Source organism: Clavelina lepadiformis, chromosome 5, assembly GCF_947623445.1.
Source record: "Clavelina lepadiformis chromosome 5, kaClaLepa1.1, whole genome shotgun sequence".
Lineage (NCBI taxonomy): Eukaryota > Metazoa > Chordata > Ascidiacea > Aplousobranchia > Clavelinidae > Clavelina > Clavelina lepadiformis.
Window position 1 is genome coordinate 20,611,906 of NC_135244.1, and position 24,753 is coordinate 20,636,658.

Genomic DNA, 24,753 nt, shown 5'->3' on the forward strand with positions numbered 1-24,753 from the left:
TATCTTGTACGGGAAGCCGAATTTGGAAATTGTGCCGACACGATTTATTGGTTTAAAGTTAATCGTTTTCTAAAAAGATAAATCTCCACAAACACTTCACAACCACTGTGTGTGAAACAATTCGTCAAGGATTAGTCCATAGGAAAGAGAAAAAGGAACGCACGGATTAGCCACTCGCATGAGCTGACGGTAATAATTCCATCTTTTAAAGTGCATACAGGCTTACAATTCTGGAGTATTACGCAAGAAAATACCCAGCAAAAAAACTGAAAACCCCTTTATAAGATAAAATGAAAACTTGTTTGTGGTATCATGCAGCATAAGCTGTTGATAATTGCTTAATACTTAAATACAGTATAAACTTCTTGTCGTCACTTACTAATGTCCGGGTAGGTTTCTTTCCTTCCGGGTAGGTTTCACTTGCTCTGGTAATGGTAAAATCCAGCACCAATTAACCTACTGTGATAAAAATGAAAAAGAAATCATTTACCTATTGAAAATAGTGAACTTTATAGGAAGAATTTGTAACAAAGTTTACTTACATTATCTGTTTTTATAAACCAGCCCCATGTGAATCATAGGGTCTTCTGGGCCAACCGGTATACCGGAGGAGACAGCACAGACGCATGAAATAAACTTTGCAAAATATGTTTTAAAAATATTGCGGAAACTGCTGAAGCATCGAGGTTTTAAGGGTTTCTTTGGTTCTAAAACTCCCATCGCTTCCGGTACCCACCGGCATCCGGCCGAATCTGCAAAGAATAAACTTGCATGTAGATTCCACTCATTGCAATACCAATGTCGACTTCATTTTGCTAATACTTTGCCGTCACAGCTGAAACCGTCTGAAACGAAAAGCAAAGCTGATTCCAAGTTCAACTCCTAAAGCATTCCATTCTCCTACCTGCTTAGAATAAATATAGTGAAAGAAAATGGTCTCAATAAATGAATCGTGAATTTCATTCATCGAAAGTGCACAATCTTCAAGTATCTCTGTAAGTTTTTGCGCTGTGATTTCCCATCTTAAATTTGAGAGGGTATTTACGTCAGCTGATGGACCAATATTCAGACGAGACCGATTATCAGTCCAATTAGAAACATCATCACCAAGCGGATGCTACGCTTTTCACAACAACAACAGCACGTAGAGCTGAGAAAGAACAGAAGGAATTTCGACGCTGAATTTTCATAGATCGCATGTATTCACTGTAGGCTATCATCTATTTTACTAAAGAAATCACTTGTGTTGAATTTATTTGTAATTTATTTGGTATCTAACGCACATGAAACCAATACTAAATGCAGTAGCCTACTTCTCATTGTCTTTATTGGATCGTTGAGATGTCATATTTCATATATTGTCTTTAAATACAAATACAAGATATTGTTTTTAACTAAAACTGCTGTAAGATTTTATTATACAACCCCTGTTGTGCATAATTAATGTAGTAGCATAGAAATAGGTTTCCAAATTATTTCGTTTCTACAACACACGGCGAAAACTTGGTTGGTAGTTATCCAATTCTCTTGCCTGATTAAAACGTAATTAGGCAATTCCAGTGCGCCTGGTTGTATGGGCTATAAAACAAAGCGTTAATTTTCATGTGTGACGTCACAACTACCATCCCGTGCTTTTGAAAGCGCAACAAATTTGAGACAGTATTTGACGACAATTATCATCAAAAACTTTTCTGTAAATTCTAAAACTAATTTAATCAGAGTTATTTCGTTTCAGATGAAACTTGTCTTTGTGTTTAAATTTATTTCAGTAAAGAATTTTATTTCTTACGCTTCATTCTTCACCAAAGCTGATTAACTGATTGACAATCATTAATTATTATCGTAGATTGGGCTCTTATATACAGTATTTGTACATAGCGTTTTCCTTTTGGCAGCGTAGAGTTTATTTTTAGAAATACAATATTTGTCTTTAAGAAGCGTCTTGTATGGGAAGACCCCTAGTTCAGCTGTAGACGTGGTGACTCAGTAAATGTTTAAACTTGCTTATCTCATCATTTCTTATCTTCAGTATTAAATTAATTATTAATCATACTAAATAGGCCTACCGCATAGTACTCCAATATCATCAGCGATAAGAGAAGAGTTAATGTCACAGCTTTCTGTTGTTAAAGGACTTGCATCAATAAAAAACAGACGGATTTTGTTGACATTACCAACGCATCCTAAATTTCCCCAACGTTGCTTTAACAGCGACAGCAGCAAGCTTTAAAAAACATAAAACGCAAGAGTCACCAGGTTCCATGAATCCATTCAAGTAAAAACTAGAAAAAGGATAAACTACGATTGTTGAAAGATCGTATAATTGGAGAACAAAACAATAAAACTGACGTATTCTGTTTACCATTCACAGCTTAAAAAATACAAGGATCGTGTTGACAGGAAAAATCAAACGTAAACAAATTAACAACTGTAATATATATACAGTACACATTTTTTCCAGTTTTATAGCGTTTAAAATTAACCAAGGCCTTATTTTCATATCCTTGTACATGGAACAAACGTGAAAAGCTTGCTTTCACAGTAGTTATTATATATAGTGCAAATAGCGTATAGCATTGCAAAATGGCGCTGGTTGTAAAATTCGTTTACTCGGTGCGGTAGAGACCGACCTGTAACCAAATGGGGTCCAGGGCTCGGAGAAGGCAGACCTCTGCCAAGACAAATCCTTTTTCTTTAAAAAAGCATTATAGCAATTCATGATAAGTTCATTGATTGGTGATACAAATTCATTGGTTGATGTAGTTATTTGTTGCAGTATGACTTTTGGACATGAGAAACGCTAATAAATGTGCTGCTATCATAATTCATCAGCAGCTTGTTACTGATGTCAGACTTTTATTAGTTTTTCTTTGCATTATTACCGTTGCACACTATTATAACAGGCAAGAGTCCCAATACTAGAAAACTAAAAACAATGTTCTGTGCATATCTTGTACGACTGTGCATTAGATCGAAGAACCTGCATAAAAGCCGACTGCTCACTGTAAGTATTGTGGACCTGAAATTTTGGTTCCCTCCAAAATAATTTTAGCCTCTTCTGGTGCCCCAAAACTATAGATATTAAAGCGATTGTCCATTTGATTTCGACGTACTGCAGCATTGATCCATCAGACAAGTGCAAGCGCTGGAGTGTTGCTGAGAAGAAAAGGATTCGATGTGAAGAGGCCATACGTTGTGAAAGAATACAACCAGCACATAGGAGGAGTGGACCTGACATGATGCTGGAATTATATCGCACAGACATCGGGAGCAAAAAATGGTTCATGCGCATCGTGTAATGTTGTTTAGATGTAGCAGTGCTAAATGCGTGGTTGTTATATCGTAGACATTTCGCTCAGAACAACCAGCCAAGGCATCTTCCATTAAAAGATTTCCGTAGCAGTATCGCTTTTGCTCTAACTTTGGCAGAAAAGAGTAGGATAAAGAAACGTGGTAGACCATCTCTGAATGATGGAAGTACATGCTCTTCAAAGAAGACCAAGAAAGCCCTGCCAGTTACAGATGTGCGTTATGATGGTTTGTACCACTGGCATCATCATAATACAAAAAGAATGCGGTGTAAATATTGCCCATCTGGCTACACCCGGGTGCAATGCAGCAAATGCCTCGTAGGACTATGCTTGAATGAACGCAACAACGGCTTTATGGCCTTTCACACCAGGTGATTTTGGTCAGCAGAGAGTACCTCCTGAAAGACATCAACCGGTTCTTTTCTGTTTTGTGACAGCCAAAACAAACATGTACTTTACTAGTACTAGTACTTTTTGTTAACATGTAGTAAACGAAAGCATTAAAATTGTGTTAAGAAATTATGAAGTGTTTTGTGAAAGATTACAGATATCCACACCATTTTTTATCAATGTTGCGAAATGGAAACATTACGCTGTTGCCAAGCAACCAACATATCCGAATTTTTTCTTTAGGTTTGGTACAAGGAAGGCAAAAGTAACACATGGCACAAATTTCAGAATTTTTGAAGTACGAGAAGATAATTCGGGAAGAAAAGGGTTAAAGCGATTGTTTGTACTGCAGCCGAACATCGAATTTGCACTGTTTAAGCAAGTATTCTTCTTTCGTTTACTTGTCGTCCTTATTTTTGAATCCAGAACGATGGCAACCCTGCTTATGAAGTATGCACATTTTTTTCAGTAGGAAATATCTTTTCAGGAGTCAAACCCACTTGGGCTCCATCTAGTCACGGACCTATAGCTAGCGCACCAAATCGACGAGTATTAAAGCGTCACTATATCATATTTATTTTAAAGAAACATTGATTTAAAACATTTTAGATATGCTACACACTTTGAAACGTAACGACGAAAACGAGGGACTTCTGAAGACCACTGCCCTTGATCTCCGCAATTCTGCTTTTGTATTCTGCCTTATATTAAGTAGATTTATTTTCAGTTGATGCGCCGTTGAGTTTTTGGTTTTTACAGCAAACCGGAAAGTAGATGATCACATGTACCTCAAGTACTTTATCACCAGTACATGTAAAGGTGCACATTAAACCAGTCTTGTTAGTGTTTAAGCATTGCATTTCCAGCCTGTTGGATAAGTTATTAATTGTTGGACATCCTGAAAATACAAATGATAAAATATTTGTTTTTGTTTGATTTATACTTTTAAGTTTTGCAACAAAATTTCCATTTCCTGCTTTTCTTACTGCTCCATTCGCATCGAGGGGTTTTGATATTAGCAAAAGCAGCAAACCACGTGCATAGCTACACATATTAAAATATCAAAGTAAGATACCTGAAACTTATACCAAACACTTTTACTACAACGAGAGTTGACTACATAAGTTACCCAGGAAAAAACTCATTGTCATAAAAAAAGCATTACTACGGTAACAGAGCCATAAATAGTTAATCCTCTGAACAAACAAACAACAGTGTATTACTACAAAAATATGAAGTATTTTCATATCTGCACAAGAATACGAATCAGCGAACATCAGCACAAATCGTTTCAGACCATCAGACAAGTTGGTAATGTAGTTATAATGTCACGTTTACATATCAGTAATATTAAAATGTAACACCTATGGAACAATGAATTAGCCTTAGAAATTACTTCTGAAATTATTCCTTTTATGAATCTGCTTAAGCCATTTTAGATTCAATTGGATAGTGAAGTACAACTACAAGCTTGTGCTCAGTAATGTTGGTATTTCTTTGATTGGTGATTGACATAAAAATGCACCCTTTTGCAGATAAGTAACAAATTTCAAAAAACTGTGAGTAAGATGATGTAACAAGTTCCAAAAAATTTCGAATAACATAATAGACGCTCAAATACTGTACTTTCAACCGCACAAAGTCAACACCTAGTGGGCATTTCCGGCTCGTCACAAGGCCGAGGGTAGACACCCTTTGTTACCATATCTCGCACGAGAGAGGCGAGTGTGTGTTCACAGGCACCAAATTGCGAGTGGTATTTCTTGCATTTTCGTTGGTGGTTCGTGCTCAAATCTATGCAGGTGCAATCGAATACCAAAGACCATTTGTGCATACCTGCACCTCCAATGCAATTGATGCTGTGGCCTGCGTAGACAGCCTACAAAATACATCAATTTACATCAAAACCGAAAAAAACATTATATCTCCAGAGTAAAAGACAACAAGCAGAAATCCTTGGCCCAAATGGATTTCTACAAATATCGAAAATCATGTTGACCATAAGTTGTTGACTATATGCAATATTATAGATACTGCAAAAAAATAGTAGGAAAAGGCGGGGCAAGACAAACTTTTGTATTTACCTTATTATATGATTCGAGTTCTATTAACTTAATGAAATTACATATTCAATACCACAGCTATACTAAGATACCACTAACAAGTACTTTTATCATCCATAAGTCAGAATACCTCACTCAATGTATACCAAAATTTAATTTAGATTTCAATTTTGTAAAATGACCGTTTTGGCCCAGTTGTGGACAAAACGGTCAAGGTATGACCTATAGTCCTACATGATAAATAAAGCTTTATATGAAAATAACCTGATCTACTGTAATCTTTTTGCCTAGTAGGCATTTTACAGAACACAGTTGTAACCATCTTTATTTTACCATGGCAGCAAATTGCTAAATGTGATATCAGATTCAATTTTGAACAAACTTACAAAAAATTTGGTTTTTGGTCGACCGTTAATTTGCGTCTTCAAATGTTTCCAGCTTAGATTTTCGTTACAGTTAGGTCCAGTTGTGCAAGGTGGACATTCGCAGGTCGGAAGTGAAGATGACCATTCTGCTGATGTTAGGCAATCAGTGCTGGACGAACCCTGATTTTAACAAAATAAACGTTTCTTTTCCTGATTTTGCTTGCTTTTGTAGTACTACGCCTATACACTTGTGGCATGAATTTCATTTCTGTTTCATTTATGATGAGTTTCATACGTCATCAACAACAATAATAAAACAGCGGCGAGAATCTCGTTATGGTAACTAAATGGTATGATAATGGTATGATGGTGATATGATGGTAAATGGTATGATGGTAAATGGTATGATGGTAAATGGTATGATGGTAAATGGTATGATGGTAAATGGTATGATGGTAAATGTAAAGGTAAATGTATATCCTGTATATGGTTTTGGTAATCCTGTGTAAATTTCGACTTCAACTCTTATTTTAATTTTGTTACTTTCTTTACTTCATTTTGTTTTTCTTTAATTATTCTTAACGTGAATGATTTCTGGGTTAGTTGGCCGTATTAATAATTCATCGTTCTAGACCTAGAGCACCACTCTACAGTAAAACACTTTCACGTTTTAAACTTGCTCATTAGTTATTTTTGAGCGTAAAATTTTCCTTTTAAATAATTAATTAGCACCATAGCAACATACATTTTTCGCTCCATATACTCAATAGCGAAAAATTAGCGTCAAGATAACACGCAAGTATGCGACCGTTAAATACTGCGTTTCCTAGAATACAGTATCTCCGATTGTTGTCATCTCACAGGCGAGAAGTTTTTCATTTGCTGAACTGACTGATGGCTCTGATGAACTGATTGCAAAACAGCAAAACGGACGGTAATGTACAGAAGTTGACTGGTACGCAAAGAAAGCTGATCAGAAGTAAAACTGTGATATCAAAGGTCGCTCATCATGCCCAGGTTTGATGTTCTGATGATGAGCATTACTTTGACAAAAAATCAGTTATATGATGTCTTTGTTATAAAATTTAGTACTTCCACTGTTAAAATTAGAGATCCCACTTGGCTATATTAAAACACTGCGTTTTCTAATATTCAGTAACTTCGAGGTTTGATGTTTTGTGCACGTTAAAGCCTCCCATGCGCGCCATTTATTTTTTGCAAGAATGTGAAAGTTAAACGTCGAACACCGAAAAGTGATTTTGAAAACAAGTGAAGAAAAGATGGCGTTGACCTCGAACATTTTTTAATCAAACTCATCAGAAAAAACGTTCCAGCGCTTTTTACCACAGCTCCTCATTCCTCCAAATGGCAACGATGAAAAGAAATTAGCAATAATTAAACTTCACAAAAACTGGGCGGATATCGAAGGAAAAAGCTATTTTATGGTAAAACTAAGATCGCGGCTGGGCTATGTAAAAGGCCATATTGGCCGCATGTGCATGTTATTTATATTAACCCGTACTTCGTAATAAAACAAAAGTTCATTTCAATAATTGGGAAATTTTAGAGCAATATCCTTATGTTCAAAGGAGCAGAGTTTCATGAAAGTTGCCTTGTGACAAATGAATAGCGAAAATACACAGTAGCGTTCTACCGCTACCTAATTGTCAGTATGGCGATTGCAATAAGTTATGTCTATCCATAACTCTGTCATTCATGTATGTTTGGTATTCAGTTAAATCAAAAAACTCAACCAATCAACCGCAAAATCAATCAAATCAAAACTCGAACCGGGATTAATGGCACTCATAATGACGTAACAAATACTCTCTTTCCAAATACGTTTGTTTATTGAAATTAATTAAGGCTCATTTTGCAAAAAAATTTGAGGGTTAAATTTAACCATAAAGCTTCAGTTTTGTCACAGAATAAGAGTTTTTATATCATAAGTTTCTTATAAAGTTTCCTAAATTTTCAAAACAAGTGTATATTTATGTGTGAGTTTCAATGTTTTGATGCTAACAAGCGAAAGCTTTGTTGTGATAAAAGTTAAAACCTTTACTTTAATGAACGATAAAAGAAACAAAAATTTTCTTCGCAAGACGTTGCCTTTACATGATATGAGACATCAAACTCTGATCGTCGACCGATCTTTCATTGATTTTAAATCTCAAAACGAACATTCTATTACTGAAACAATCTTTGCATAATATCATCAGCAATCAAAAATCATTTAAGTTTTGCAGATCAGGAACAAATAAGTTTGAAAAATCCCATCACGCGACCGTTGACCGTTGACCGTTGACCGCTGTTTGACCTAACACCGAGTTATTGTGCAAATTTTATCTTGTACGAGAAGCCGAATTTGGAAATTGTGCCGACACGATTTATTGGTTTAAAGTTAATCGTTTTCTAAAAAGATAAATCTCCACAAACACTTCACAACCACTGTGTGTGAAACAATTCGTCAAGGATTAGTCCATAGGAAAGAGAAAAAGGAACGCACGGATTAGCCACTCGTATGAGCTGACGGTAATAATTCCATCTTTTAAAGTGCATACAGGCTTACAATTCTGGAGTATTACGCAAGAAAATACCCAGCAAAAAAAACTGAAAACCCCTTTATAAGATAAAATGAAAACTTGTTTGTGGTATCATGCAGCATAAGCTGTTGATAATTGCTTAATACTTAAAAACAGTATAAACTTCTTGTCGTCACTTACTAATGTCCGGGTAGGTTTCCTTCCTTCCGGGTAGGTTTCACTTGCTCTGGTAATGGTAAAATCCAGTACCAATTAACCTACTGTGATAAAAATGAAAACTGAATCATTTACCTATTGAAAGTAGTGAACTTTATAGGAAGAATTTGTAACAAAGTTTACTTACATATTCTGTTTTTATAAACCAGCCCCATGTGAATCATAGGGTCTTCTGGGCCAACCGGTATACCGGAGGAGACAGCACAGACGCATGAAATAAACTTTGCAAAATATGTTTTAAAATTGTTGCGGAAACTGCTGAAGCATCGAGGTTTTAAGGGTTTCTTTGGTTCTAAAACTCCCATCGCTTCCGGTACCCACCGGCATCCGGCCGAATCTGCAAAGAATAAACTTGCATGTAGATTCCACTCATTGCAATACCAATGTCGACTTCATTTTGCTAATACTTTGCCGTCACAGCTGAAACCGTCTTAAACGAAAAGCAAAGCTGATTCCAAGTTCAACTCCTAAAGCATTCCATTCTCCTACCTGCTTAGAATAAATATAGTGAAAGAAAATGGTCTCAATAAATGAATCGTGAATTTCATTGATCGAAAGTGCACAATCTTCAAGTATCTCTGTAAGTTTTTGCGCTGTGATTTCCCATCTTAAATTTGAGAGGGTATTTACGTCAGCTGATGGACCAATATTCAGACGAGACCGATTATCAGTCCAATTAGAAACATCATCACCAAGCGGATGCTACGCTTTTCACAACAACAACAGCACGTAGAGCTGAGAAAGAACAGAAGGAATTTCGACGCTGAATTTTCATAGATCGTTACGTATTCACTGTAGGCTATCATCTATTTTACCAAAGAAATCACTCGTGTTGAATTTAGTTGTAATTTATTTGGTATTTTAACGCACATGAAACCAATACTAAATGCAGTAGCCTACTTCTCATTGTCTTCATTGGATCGTTGAGATGTCATATTTCATATATTGTCTTTAAATACAAATACAAGATATTGTTTTTAACTAAAACTGCTGTAAGATTTTATTATACAACCCCTGTTGTGCATAATTAATGTAGTAGCATAGAAATAGGTTTCAAAATTATTTCGTTTCTACAACACACGGCGGAAACTTGGTTGGTAGTTATCCAATTCTCTTGCCTGATTAAAACGTAATTAGGCAATTCCAGTGCGCCTGGTTGTATGGGCTATAAAACAAAGCGTTAATTTTCATGTGTGACGTCACAACTACCATCCCGTGCTTTTGAAAGCGCAACAAATTTGAGACAGTATTTGACGACAACTATCATCAAAAACTTTTTTGTAAATTCTAAAACTAATTTAATCAGAGTTATTTCGTTTCAGATGAAACTTGTCTTTGTGTTTAAATTTATTTCAGTAAAGAATTTTATTTCTTACGCTTCATTCTTCACCAAAGCTGATTAACTGATTGACAATCATTAATCATTATCGTAGATTGGGCTCTTATATACAGTATTTGTACATAGCGTTTTCCTTTTGGCAGCGTAGAGTTTATTTTTAGAAATACAATATTTGTCTTTAAGAAGCGTCTTGTATGGGAAGACCCATAGTTCAGCTGTAGACGTGGTGACTCAGTAAATGTTTAAACTTGCTTATCTCATCATTTCTTATCTTCAGTATTAAATTAATTATTAATCATACTAAATAGGTCTACCGCATAGTACTCCAATATCATCAGCGATAAGAGAAGAGTTAATGTCACAGCTTTCTGTTGTTAACGGACTTGCATCAATAAAAGACAGATGGACTTTGTCGACATTACCAACGCATCCTAAATTTCCCCAAAGTTGCTTTAACAGCGACAGCAGCAAGCTTTAAAAAACATAAAACGCAAGAGTCACCAGGTTCCATGAATCCATTCAAGTAAAAACTAGAAAAAGGATAAACTACGATTGTTGAAAGATCGTATAATTGGAGAACAAAACAATAAAACTGACGTATTCTGTTTACCATTCACAGCTTAAAAAATACAAGGATCGTGTTGACAGGAAAAATAAAACGTAAACAAATTGACAACTGTAATATATATACAGTACACATTTTTTCCAGTTTTATAGCGTTTAAAATTAACCAAGGCCTTATTTTCATATCCTTGTACATGGAACAAACGTGAAAAGCTTGCTTTCACAGTAGTTATTATATATAGTGCAAATAGCGTATAGCATTGCAAAATGGCGCTCGTTGTAAAATTCGTTTACTCGGTGCGGTAGAGACCGACCTGTAACCAAATGGGGTCCAGGGCTCGGAGAAGGCAGACCTCTGCCAAGACAAATCCTTTTTCTTTAAAAAAGCATTATAGCAATTCATGATAAGTTCATTGATTGGTGATACAAATTCATTGGTTGATGTAGTTATTTGTTGCAGTATGACTTTTGGACATGAGAAACGCTGATAAATGTGCTGCTATCATAATTCATCAGCAGCTTGTTACTGATGTCAGACTTTTATTAGTTTTTCTTTGCATTATTACCGTTGCACACTATTATAACAGGCAAGAGTCCCAATACCAGAAAACTAAAAACAATGTTCTGTGCATATCTTGTACGACTGTGCATTAGATCGAAGAACCTGCATAAAAGCCGACTGCTCACTGTAAGTATTGGGGACCTGAAATTTTGGTTCCCTCCAAAATAATTTTAGCCTCTTCTGGTGCCCCAAAACTATAGATATTAAAGCGATTGTCCATTTGATTTCGACGTACTGCAGCATTGATCCATCAGACAAGTGCAAGCGCTGGAGTGTTGCTGAGAAGAAAAGGATTCGATGTGAAGAGGCCATACGTTGTGAAAGAATACAACCAGCACATAGGAGGAGTGGACCTGACATGATGCTGGAATTATATCGCACAGACATCGGGAGCAAAAAATGGTTCATGCGCATCGTGTATTGTTGTTTAGATGTAGCAGTGCTAAATGCGTGGCTGTTATATCGTAGACATTTCGCTCAGAACAACCAGCCAAGGCATCTTCCATTAAAAGATTTCCGTGGCAGTATCGCTTTTGCTCTAACTTTGGCAGAAAAGAGTAGGATAAAGAAACGTGGTAGACCATCTCTGAATGATGGAAGTACATGCTCTTCAAAGAAGACCAAGAAAGCCCTGCCAGTTACAGATGTGCGGTATGATGGTTTGCACCACTGGCATCATCATATTACAAAAACAATGCGGTGCAGATATTGCCCATCTGGCTACACCCGGGTGCAATGCAGCAAATGCCTCGTAGGACTATGCTTGAATGAACGTAACAACTGCTTTGGCCTTTCACACCAAGTGATTTTGGTCAGCAGAGAGTACCTTTTGAAAGACATCAACCGGTTCTTTTCTGTTTTGTGACAGCCAACACAAACATGTACTTTACTAGTACTAGTACTAGTACTTTTTTTGACATGTAGTAAACGAAAGCATTAAAATTGTGTTAAGAAATTATGAAGTGTTTTGTGAAAGATTACAGATATCCATACCATTTCTTACCAATGTTGCCAAATGGAAACATTACGCTGTTGCCAAGCAACCAACATATCCGAATTTTTTCTTTAGGTTTGGTACAAGGAAGGCAAAAGTAACACATGGCATAAATTTCAGAATTTTTGAAGTACGGGAAGATAATTCGGGAAGAAAAGGGTTAAAGCGATTGTTTGTACTGCAGCCGAACATCGAATTTGCACTGTTTAAGCAAGTATTCTTCTTTCGTTTACTTGTCGATCTTATTTTTGAATCCAGAACGATGGCAACCCTGCTTATGAAGTATGCACATTTTTTTCAGTAGGAAATATCTTTTCAGGAGTCAAACCCACTTGGGCTCCATCTAGTTACGGACCTGTAGCTAGCGCACCGAATCGACGAGTATTAAAGCGTCACTATATCATATTTATTTTAAAGAAACATTGATTTAAAACATTTTAGATATGCTACACACTTTGAAACGAAACGACGAAAACGAGGGACTTCTGAAGACCACTGCCCTTGATCTCCGCAATTCTGCTTTTGTATTCTGCCTTATATTAAGTAGATTTGTTTTCAGTTGATACGCCGTTGAGTTTTTTTAGTTTTTACAGCAAACCGGAAAGTAGATGACCACATCTACCTCAAGTACTTTATAACCAGTACATCAAAAGCTGCACATTAAACCAGTCTTGTTAGTGTTTAAGCATTGCATTTCCAGATTGCTGGATAAGTTATTAAATGTTGGACATCCTGAAAATACAAATGATAAAATATTTGTTTTTGTTTGATTTATACTTTTAAGTTTTGCAACTAAATTTCCATTTCCTGCGCTTCTTACCGTTCCGTTCGCAACGAGGGTTTTGATATTAGTAAAAACAGCAAACCAAGTGCATAGATACATATATTAAAATATCAAAATAAGATGCCTGAAACTTATACCAAACACTTTTACTACAACGAGAGTTGACTACATAAGTTACCCAGGAAAAAACTCATTGTCATAAAAAAAAGCATTATTACGGTAACAGAGCCATAAATAGTTAATCCTCTGAACAAACAAACAACAATGTACTACTACAAAAATATGAAGTATTGTCATATCTGCACAAGAATACGGATCAGGGAATATCAGCACAAATCGTTTCAGACCATCAGACAAGTTGGTAATGTAGTTATAATGTCACGTGCACATATCAGTAATATTACGTTGTAACATTAAAATGTAGCACCAAAAAAACAATGAGTTAGCCTTAGAAATTACTTGTGAAATTATTCCTTTTATGAATCTGCTTAAGCCATTTTAGATTCACTTGGATAGTGAGGTACAACTACAAGCTTATGCTCAGTAATGCTGGTATTTTTTTGATTGGTGATTGACATAAAAATGCACCCTTTTGCAGATAAGTAACAAATTTCAAGAAACCATGAGTAAGATGATGTTAGAAGTTCCAATCATTTTCGAATAACATAATAGACGCTCAAGTACGGTACTTTCAACCGCGCAAAGTCAACACTTAGTGGGCATTTCCGGCTCGTCACAGGGTCGAGGGTAGACACCCTTTGCTACCATATCTCGCACGAGGAAGGCGAGTGTGTGCTCACAGGCACCAAATTGCGAGTGGTATTTCTTGCATTTTCGTTGGTGGTTCGTGCTCAAATCCATGCAGGTGCAATCGAATACCAAAGACAATTTGTGCCTACCTACACCTCCAATGCATTTGATGCTGTTGCCTGCGTAGACAGTCTACAAAATACAGTACAGCAATTTACATTCAAACCGAAAAAAAAAATTATATCTCCAAAGTAAAGTAGGCATTTTAGACAATACAGTTGTAACTACCCTTACTGCTTACCATGGCAGCAAATTGCTAAGTGTGATATCAAATTCAATTTTGAACAAACTTACAAAAAATTTGGTTTTTGGTCGACCGTTAATTTGCGTCTTCAAATGTTCCCAGCTTAAATTTTCGTTACAGTTAGGTCCAGTTGTGCAAGGCGGGCATTCACAGGTCGGAAGGGATGATGACCATTCTGCTGATGCTAGGCAATCAATGTTGGACGAACCCTGATTTTAACAAAATAAACGTTACTTTTCCTGATTTTACTTGCTTTTGTAGCACTACGCGTATACACTTGTGGCATGAATTTCTTTTCTGTTTCATTTATGATGAGTTTCATACGTCATCAACAACAATAATAAAACAGCGGCGAGAATCTCGTTATGGTAACTAAATGGTATGATGGTAAATGGTATGATAGTGATATGATAATGGTATGATGGTGATATGATGGTAAATGGTAGTTTGCCCACCCCTGATCTATAGAGTTAGACTGTTTAACTTTTATCCAAACACAATGTTTAATGCGCTCATCTGAGCAATGCGACCTTAAGCGTCTGTCCTTCCGGGCAAGAAAAATCACATTTCGATCCGACGTTCCTTCCGTTCGTGCAACTCGCCGTCAACCCTTTAGATAGCACGAGGTCTGGACACACTGAAAAAAAGAAATTTTTTCAATGGAAACTTCTTTATTAATGGCCGAACGCCGTTGCACTTAAATGCATTAAATACAATAAAACAACTGGTAGCCTGCTTTAGTACAAGCTTGGACCACGTACTATCACCTAAATTTAACCTATTTTAAAAAGTATATAATGAAACTGACATTTAGGCTGTTCCACGTGTTCAAGTGCTCTTTCGCCAATGGTTGAATCCTGTGGCTCTGAAAACAATCACACGTAATATTGAAATAGAATAAGGCAAATTATGCAAAGGCGATCTCAATAAGTATGATTGAAATATCGACAACTTCTATCTAGCAATTTGTCCTATACTTTGAAGATTAATTACCGGACGTAGTGGTTGCAGGTGATATATTGCCCAAGTATGCCGCGCTAAGTACACTCGCCAGGAACATGACTCCCTTCACTGACGTTTCCCCTAAAGTTAAATAAAATTCAAAGTTGCTTTAGCTGACTTGCTCCACACACTGAAGAAATATACATAACTTTAACTAATATTACGTTCAATGTTAAGCTCTTATGTCACAATGTAACATTGTTACAATACAAAATGATGAAGTAATTCACTCACAATTGTTTGCTCGGAACGTTCCTGGTTGCTTGCCACTGGGTGAGTATTTTGAAGCCGACAGCACGTCGACTAGTCCACAAAAGTCAATTTAAAAAAAGATCATCTTAGCTGACTCACTCCACATTCAAGATATAGCTTTAACTAATATTACGTTGAATGCTGAACTCTTGTGTTACGATGCAAAAGAATGACGTAATTCACTCACATTGTTTTGCTCGAGAAGTTCCCGGTTGTTCATCACTGGGAAAGTGTTCTGAATCAGGCGTCAAACCCACTGGGCAAAATGAAACAATTAGAGAGTTAGGTGTGACAATGACACAATTCTGACATGGCAAAGACTGGCAATAAATGACTATGCAGTAAACGTTTATCAATACAACAAATGCATGCGAAAAACCTTTATGCTTTGGCTGTCTTTCGTTGGAATCAGGCAGTTGTTCCGTTTCAGTCGTTTTTTCTTTATGATATTGGATTTCTTCCCATTCTTGGTTAGATTGCGATACAACCTCCAAACCTGAAGGTATTCAAAGCTTTGTAACAGATGTATTTTGCAAAAAATTTAAGGGCAAAAAAGTGAACAGACGTTTCCCTACAAACCTAATGGCAAAGGCGCCGCATTCGCAAAGGGCGGATAAAACCGGTTCAATCCAACTTTGCTGCTCGTGGAATATCTTGTCATCATAGACTGCATTTGTGCTTTCACATCTTCAATTTCATCGTAATAAGCTGGTGGCGGTTCTGTTGCTTCTAATTCTTTGCCCAGCTTATTACACACTACATTTTACATATATTGAGAAAAACTCTCTTCAGGAAGTGAAATAATAAGTAAAATTTTTGTCACTCTTTAAAACGAGATTTAAAACTTTCCAAATTTAACACTTCAAAGGTTATTACTTCAAATACCTTCCTTGCTGTTTGGACGCAAGCCAGGAGCGAAATCCCAACATTTCATCATTTCTGATTTCAAAATGTTAAAGACGTTGAGATCGTCGAGGCAATCTTGTAAAGAGGTTTCAACCTCATTTATGATCTTCTCATCCGGTTTCAAGCCATCGCTCCTGATCCTCGCTTCGACAATAGCAATGGGAGCTTTAGCGTAAGCCACTTTCCTTGTAATCATCTCATATCCAACTATTCCAAAACTAAAGGAAAAGTTTAAAATATAGTTTTGTAAATCTTTTGCCCGAAATTACAAAAAACAGATTCATAAAGGTTTAATTCAAATGCAGTCTTGCAGAAAAGCCAAAAGGTATTCCTATGAGTAAACCCGTAAATAGCACTGGAACTATAAAGATTATAAACGAAGTCTTTCAACCCAAGTTGCACAATGATAATAATTAATGAAAATCAACTTCCGAAAAAAAAATTTATTTATAAACGTCCACCACCCACCTATAAACATCGGAAGATGTTTTTCTCTTCTCCAAAGGCGAGTTTAAAACTTCAGGGGCGGTGTAATTAGGCGTGTGTTGTGACGTCGATGATATGTTGATGGATCTGTTTGTTTGCCTCGATGCTGTTGCAATATTGACTGAGCCGAAGTCCGCGACCTTCACCTCAAGTTCTGGCGTTAAGAGAATGTTCTGAGGCTTCAGGTCGCCGTGAATATAGGCTCGTTTGTTGTCATGGTGATGCAAATAACGAAGAGCAAGGGCGACCTCGTAGTAAAGTCGAAGGCGAAGCAACCAAGGGACAATTTCAACTACTCCAAACTCATCTTGCAAAAGGTTTTCAAGACTTCCACCGCTAACATATTCCATTATGATGCCAATGCAATTGTTCCACTCTGTTTTGGCCAGCAACTTTACTATGTTGTTGTGACCAAGTCGACGAAGAACTAGCAATTCTCGTTCTACGCTGTAAAATGAAACCGCAAAAAATCGTTTACTTATTTCTCATTAACAAAAGTATAGTTACCATGTCAAATTACTCACTTATCGTTCAGTTTTCTACAAGTTTTTTCATTCCCTTTCACACTGAAACATTTCACCGCAACCTCAACAAGCTCCTCAGATTGACATCTCCTCACCATCCCATAGCTCCCATGTCCCAAGATGTCTTCATCGTTGGAAGATGTTAATAAAGTGGACGCATCATGGCAAGGTAGATCAGCCATTATTTTACAAAAGTGCCGATACAAAGCTTACAGATGAAGCAGCTAACGCAGGACTAAATAAAATAGCTGATTTGACATTAGTCATCTGTGGCTTATAAGTCAAACGCATCAACTTAAAATGAAACATTTGTCATTAATTTTGAATAGGCTAACACTAAGCAGAACCTTAGATGCATTTCAAATCTCTCATCATGCCAAGTTTATAACATCTATCTATTGACTTTGCTTAACTGCAATCAGGCAAGCAACAGAAACATATATAGTGAAACTAAAGTGAAACGGCTACAAGCTAACTGTAATGGGATACACTTCCTCATAATGGAATCAGTCAAGCGTGAACTGACGAACCTACAGCCTGAAATGTTCAAGTAGAGTGCTTGCCCCTGAAACATAACCGTATCTATTGTATACAAAAAGACAGCGTACGAACGTTGCTTTTCGCTTCAACATGTAATAAATTTACCACCATGGAACTGCTTTACGTTTAAGTATCCCATGTCTGTAGGCCAATAAGTTTACTTGCAACTTTATCATTTCTGAACTGTCGAACTAAGTCAGAAAAGTTTCTTCCTGGTGGCCTCTTTGTCCACAGTACGATACCTTTTGTGTTCTAGAGTAGACAATAGTCGAGTATACTTTCCTTATCCGATTCTTAGCTTATTAATTTGCGATGTAAACGCTTGGTGAGTGCGGTTAGTCGACTATAGGATTTCGGCGAGATGTTCTAAATATTACTGCGATTTGAAAACGTTTTATGGTTGCTACAGGTGAAAGGAATTATTCGTGTACATGAACAACAACTGCTGTATGCCGTAAGACATCATAACACTAGCTTTCCTAGAACTAATCCCCAGCCATCGACTTCTATCATTAGGGATGAGGTGGCAGAAGAAAAAAGAAGAAAGCTCAGTCTGTAAGAAACGTCACAAGAAGCAAATTGTTGTATTTTTGAGTTACAACACAAAGATAATAAAAAATGTCAACGTGTAGCGTAGAACCAGGTTAAATTCAGGACTCACTGTATAATGTAGACGATACAATGTAGCAGGTATAGACCGTAACGTGTAAATGTATTTGCTCGATCAAAGACTTTCTTCATAGTACGTCACAAGCAACTACCACTCAGAGCAACAGAGACGGAATTTAATTACAATAGTACACGCCAGACATTACGCAATTCCAACACACTTTATGTGAACCATCAAACACACTCATCACATAGCGTATATCTTGTCACCGTAAATCAGAATTGAAATTATATGTTAGAATTGTAACTAGCGATTATAACAAACTTCAATCTGGATGCGGGATTTTCGTTTTACAGCCACAGCATTACTCAGGTATGTTGTTTGGGTCACTGGGCATGGGATATCTGCCAGCGTCAATCTTGTTCATATTACACAGGAGAAAACTGAGAGCGTTTTTGCATGATTTAGGCCTAGTCAGAGAATTCCAGTTGCATGAAAACTTCCCGTTGAGTTATCTCTGCTTATAGTAGCAAGTATGCTTGGTCCGTTTGAAGATGTATAGTTCAGGTTGGCAGGAGTGGACTCGCCATATGCAAGGTGTTCGAGATAAAAACAAAAGTGCAGCAGTTATTTTACTGTGGGTTTTGTGGAATGAAAGGATTGTGGAAATTTCCGAAATATTCTTTCGAAATCTTCTTCAAAATAAGACTGTCTAAAAATTTTTCAACAAAATTACAGTACCTTTAAAAATACCAAATTTGTAAACTAATTTTTTACGAAATTGTTGAGGCATTTTTAGCCTATATTTCACCCTAAATTTGTAACGTGCTTAGTTTCATGAATTTTTATATATTTAAGCTTATCCTTTTTCAAAATTATTATATCATTTTCTTAGTTGTTTATTCTTCTCACCTTTATCTACACAAACGGGAAGTGGCGAAGACCACCATTGCGATTTTTGGCAAAACATGCTATTTTGTGACTGCGGTAAAATAGTTTTTTTTTGGTTAGTCAGTTGAATCTGTCTCATTCATATGTGACGTACAAACTTACCAAAGGTTCAAATCTACCGGGACACGTAAAAAAGCAAACTGATCCAACCTTGTTTGCATTTGTGCAGTGCATTTTTATCAAATCATCGAGTTTGTTCCATATTACAGAGCATTCTATGATAAATCAGAGATAAAGTGTTAGTGGTCAACTTTTTTATATCATTTGAAATCATCGTTCTAAAATGTTTTGTGTTTACCTTTCAGTTTACAACTGGGTATTTTCGACGACCAATGCTTGTGGTTTTTGCAGATAATGTGACTGCTACCCTATTAAGCAAATTATGTTTTTTGCATGACGTTTTGTTTCTAGGTGACATATCGGAATTTGAAGAATATGCCAAAATAATTGTACGAAAAGACCTACCTGCAGAATTGTATCACCATTGCAACTAAAGTTACAGGCAGATCCAACTTTCCTATCATTTGTGCATTTCATTTCAAGTCCATCAGACAAGTGCACCACAGGACATTCTGCAAAACATAAATGATAAAAGATTTTCTTCTGTTACTCCAAACCCTCAGACTTGTACCATTACTTGTACCGATGCTATCTTAGTTCTTACTTTTTTGTGTACAGGTCGGAAGTTTTGATGACCACTGTCCTTGGTCACTGCACTCTGTTTTATTGTTTCCCTGTATTTAGTAATTTAATTCTTAGTTTACTCTCGTTTTCCAGTTTGGTTTTGTCGAACTTTGGCGAAACAAATGAAAACATGAACGTAAGTAGGCCTACCTTAAGTACATTTCCATCAGTGCATGTCAAGTTGCAAACTGATCCAATGCTATGATTATTCGTACATTCCATTTTCAATTCATCTGTTACGTGCAACTTTAAGCATTCTTCAAGCATAATATAAACAGGTTTTAGAATGTTAAAACCACAAATTTAGTTATGTAGTAAACCGAGTGAATTGAGCATAACCGTCGTCGTTACGGGAAAGCCTGCAAGTCGCAAAGAAAAGATGCACAAGATATTTTCTAAAATCTCTTTGTTTACCTGTTATGGCGGTGAAGGGGAAGTGTGGGGTTGACTGATAAATGGCTACACCAGACGTCATAAAAGATAGAGCAAGTGTTACAGTCAACAGAATAACTAAAACGTTTCTTCGACAGTAAGGTCCATTTGTTCCTAAACTCGTATAAGCTTTGTTTACTAAAAAAAAGAAAAATATAATAAATAGCTGGACAAAAGCGCAGCATGAATATTTTCAATAGTGTAGGAGATTTATTTATCAGACAAAATAATACTATGCGTTATAGGAGTTAAAATGTAAACATAAAGGTAATAGCATAACCCACAGACACAACATTTTCAAACTTTTTAATGACTTCCAAAAGTACATTAATCACTCTCGTAAAACTAAAGCTCATTTGAAACTCAAACCAACTTTGCAAAAACTGTTGATTTTCACGAGGGAATGATGATCCATTTGGTGTGTCCATGAACCTTGTTTTGTTTCGTGGTTGAAAGTCAATAACATGCATGCTGCTGTCATCACATGCTAGATGTGATGATTCTTTTCTCGTTGCGGTATCATCTGTCATCATCAATCAAATAGATTATTATAATTATAAAAGTCGTCAACGTTTGTTACATTTTTGATACTGTAGTTATAGTTATAGTTAAACTCTGCGGTTAATAAAGTATATCTAATGAAGTAATAAATCCATTCAGAAAAATTGACATTTGTTTTGTCACAACGGCGTCACAACTAAGTTACATCTCAACGCGAAAGCTCGAAACTTAAAACGACTTTGCAAAAGCTGTTGATTTTCTTCACACGATGAAGATGTTGGCCATGATCGTTCCGTCCGTTGTTTGGGACCAATAGCATGCAGGCGTTTGCCATCAGAGACCAGATGGGAAGATTCGTTCCTCATTTCAGCATCGTATATCGACGGTTGTTGAAGACCTGAAGAGTGAGTAATATTTTACATACAGTATATTTAAATATTGAAAACAAACGAAAGAAGGAATTTATATTTAAAGGATCGTGGATTTTTCTTTTTGCTTTGTAGTTGTTTGGATGTTATTGAATCTCTACGTGATCGGTAATATACAGTAAGCTATAATATGTTGTGTTGTATGTAACATAATACGGAGCAAATATATGTAAACAAATATCGAATAGAAGTTGAAGAAGAATCAAAATATAACAGTGCTATACTCTTATACCTACAGGTTTACTGTGGGCATAGCTGAAAGGAGGAGCACTTTAAGTATGTGTCAAAACATACAAATTGTTTTGTGTAATTTGTTGGCTTGTAGGTTGTATAAACCAGGGGCGGGCAACTTTTTCGGTTGGCGGGCCTGATATGAGAAAATGAAGCACTTGGCGGGCCGGATTCCTGAATCGATACATTAATTATTTTGTCTTTATGTGACATCACCATTCAGATTGTTACACTTCTTCTTAAAGAATAACTATTTATCAATCACTATATTTGACGTAGTAAGCAAGTAGTGAGGGATTGCGACAGACTGTGGTAGCAGGCCACATTATCATGTAAGAACGGAAACTGTCTGCGGGCCGCTCATAATCCCGTCGCGGGCCGGGTCCGGCCCGCGGGCCGTATGTTGCCCGCCCCTGGTATAAACCATTTATGGAGGTTTTAGCAATATTTTACACGAAATCTATAGTTCTTTCATTCGAATTTTAAGATAAATAGGCAAAATATCTGGATCTGACAGAATATTAGAAAAATTGTGTTTTCTCACAAACCTGGAAAATATGTCGCATTCAAGAAAGGCGGAAAGAAATTTTCCAAAGCCACTTTGCTGCTTGTAGGATGTCTGATCATTCCGGATTTTATTTGCACTTTCACATCTTCAATAATATTGAACCAGCTTGGTGGAGGTTTTCTTGCCTCTAATTCTAAGCCCAGCCGATGGCAAACTAAAATTTCATGAAGTCATTTAACACTAAGTAAACGAATAGGATTGCTCACGTTTTGCAAGATATCTGTGACAAGTACTTCGAGTCATTTATTTAAATGTAACTTCCATTTGGGACAGATACTCCCAATACCTTTGTTAATGTCTGGACGCATATCAGGATTATATTCCCAACACTTTATCATTTCTGATTTCAAGATGTTTAAAACATCAAAATCATCAGGGTAATCGCATAGAGTGGACTGAACTTCTTTGATGATCTTCTCATCCGGTTTCAAGCCATCGCTCTTGATCCTCGCTTCGACGATGGCAATGGGAGCTCCACCGTAAGCCACCTTTCTGGTAATCATCTCATATCCAATTATTCCGAAACTAAATGTCAATAGTTTAAAGTTAACATTTAAACTAGATTAGAACGATTAAATTACTTTCTAAAGAAACTTTATTTTTGTCACAGGTTTGCTAAAAGGAAAATTGAAAATCTTTCGTATCACCTATACACATCGGAAGATGTTTTTCTTTCTTCCATGGGGAAACGCAAAATTTCCGGGGCAGCGTAATTAGACGTGTGCTGTGACGTCGATGATATGTTGATGGATCTGTTTGTTTGCCTCGACGCTGTTGCAATGTTGACTGAGCCGAAGTCGGCGACCTTCACTTGAAGTTCTGGCGTTAAGAGAATGTTCTGAGGCTTCAGATCGCCGTGAATATAGGCTCGTTTGTTGTCATGGTGATGCAAATAACGAAGAGCAAGGGCGACCTCGTAGTAAAGTCGAAGGCGAAGCAACCAAGGGACGATTTCAATTTCTGCATCCAGTAAAAGGTTTTCAAGGCTTCCACCCTTAACATATTCCATTATGATGCCAATGCAATTGTTCCACTCCGTTTTGGCCAGCAACTTTACTATGTGGTCATGGCCAAGACGATGAAGAACTGCCAACTCTCGTTCCACGCTGTAAAAAAAAAGTTAACATTACAATCAAAATATTTATCGAATCTTGCACAAAAATATAAAAAGACTTACTTCTCATTTACTTTTCTGCAAGTTTTTTCATTCCCTTCCACACTGAAACATTTCACCGCAACCTCACCAAGCTCCTCAGATTGACATCTCCTCACCATTCCATAGCTTCCATGTCCCAAGATGTCTTCATCGTTGGAAGATGTTAATAAAGTGGACGCATCATGGCAAGGTAGATCAGCCATTATTTCGCAAAATCGGCAGTGTCAATCTTGTAGAATAAATCAAGCAGCTCACGCGTGACTCTAAAAAAGCCGAGCTTTTTAATTTTTATCCATAAAAATACTAATTGCCACGCAAAACTAGTCCACTTTTCCATTTTCTTATTCAAACTCTCTAAAGCCAATTGTGTGCCTACGTTTTTTATATTTCACCAACCCAGTCCCAATCTATTAACTTCCAAGAAAACATGAATCAGACGTAGCCTACAACGTACGCAAGGTCCCCAAGCATGTGGATAGACCAGGACTGGCCGATACCCACAACATATGTAATGTGATACAGTTCCTCTTTACGAAGCAGCTGAAGCGTGACGTCGCTCAGATTAAGGCTAAAATGTTCTAAATTGCCTTCTGATGATAGCTATGCATGAATTTTGTTTACTGATTAAACGAATATAATTCAATAGCCTACTATACACAAAATTTCTAAATATACATTTGTCCTTATTTGACTGTGCATTTGTCCTTATTTGACCTTAAACATGAAAAAGATATTTCATTGCTGAAGTGACGTCAATATAGCTTTGTGCTCAAACCTCATGACATCTGATTTGATAAGTTTAATCTTTTCGCTATGCTTAAATAATCTCAAGCAAAAACGAAGTACAAAATGCAAATAGAGGCACATTGTAATACAACTGTACTGTAATACAACTGTACAAAGCTTCACTTCACCATACTGTATAACCTTTCAGGCGTGAAGTTGTTAATAGCGTGGACCGGTTAGGAAAAAAGAGAGAAAGCTAATAGTTACCAAAGTTAAGGGTCAAACCAACGATATAAAGAAGTTCTTTATATCGTTGGTCAAACAGTGCCACTAATTTACGCAAGACGTGAAAACAGCAACTAGCTCTAATGATTGACAGAATATTTTACAATTCTATACATAACTTTATACATATCTTTGAGAAAATTCTTTGGCAACACTAATACTTTTTGCACAAACATCTATTCTTCAAGTAAAGCTGGGAATGAAGATCGGTTTGAAAGCTTTTGCTCACTCCTGAGCCATATCGTCTGCCAAACAAGCTTTTAGATAGCTCTCTACGCTTTTCAGA

The 24,753-nt window shown here is 36.6% G+C and overlaps 1 protein-coding gene across 4 annotated transcripts; it reads right to left on the reverse strand.

Moving 5' to 3' along the window:
• Window positions 1–4,858: 4,858 nt before the first annotated feature.
• LOC143460240 (uncharacterized) lies at window positions 4,859–24,149 on the reverse strand. 4 transcript variants are annotated; one of them, XM_076957676.1, is made up of 14 exons: window positions 23,833–24,149; window positions 23,478–23,719; window positions 23,381–23,406; window positions 16,814–17,252; window positions 16,325–16,563; window positions 16,019–16,195; window positions 15,819–15,935; window positions 15,627–15,695; window positions 15,422–15,490; window positions 15,179–15,268; window positions 14,994–15,050; window positions 14,716–14,822; window positions 14,236–14,394; window positions 13,264–14,073 (listed from the first exon to the last, which is right to left on the reverse strand). In XM_076957676.1, the coding sequence occupies exons 2-14, from the start codon at window positions 23,657–23,659 to the stop codon at window positions 13,837–13,839; spliced, it is 1,968 nt and encodes a 655-aa protein (XP_076813791.1). In that variant the 5' UTR covers window positions 23,660–23,719; window positions 23,833–24,149; the 3' UTR covers window positions 13,264–13,836. The 4 variants fall into 4 exon arrangements, with proteins under 4 accessions (XP_076813792.1, XP_076813791.1, XP_076813790.1 ...); XM_076957674.1 differs by lacking the exons at window positions 13,264–14,073; window positions 14,236–14,394; window positions 14,716–14,822; ... (7 more) ...; window positions 16,814–17,252; window positions 23,833–24,149 and adding exons at window positions 18,457–19,217; window positions 19,418–19,487; window positions 19,559–19,671; ... (7 more) ...; window positions 22,281–22,454; window positions 22,587–22,825 and having other exon boundaries at window positions 22,948–23,406; window positions 23,478–23,659; XM_076957677.1 differs by lacking the exons at window positions 13,264–14,073; window positions 14,236–14,394; window positions 23,381–23,406; window positions 23,478–23,719; window positions 23,833–24,149 and adding exons at window positions 4,859–5,580; window positions 6,151–6,309; window positions 17,356–17,751 and having other exon boundaries at window positions 16,814–17,278.
• Between the last annotated feature and the right edge of the window lie 604 nt (window positions 24,150–24,753).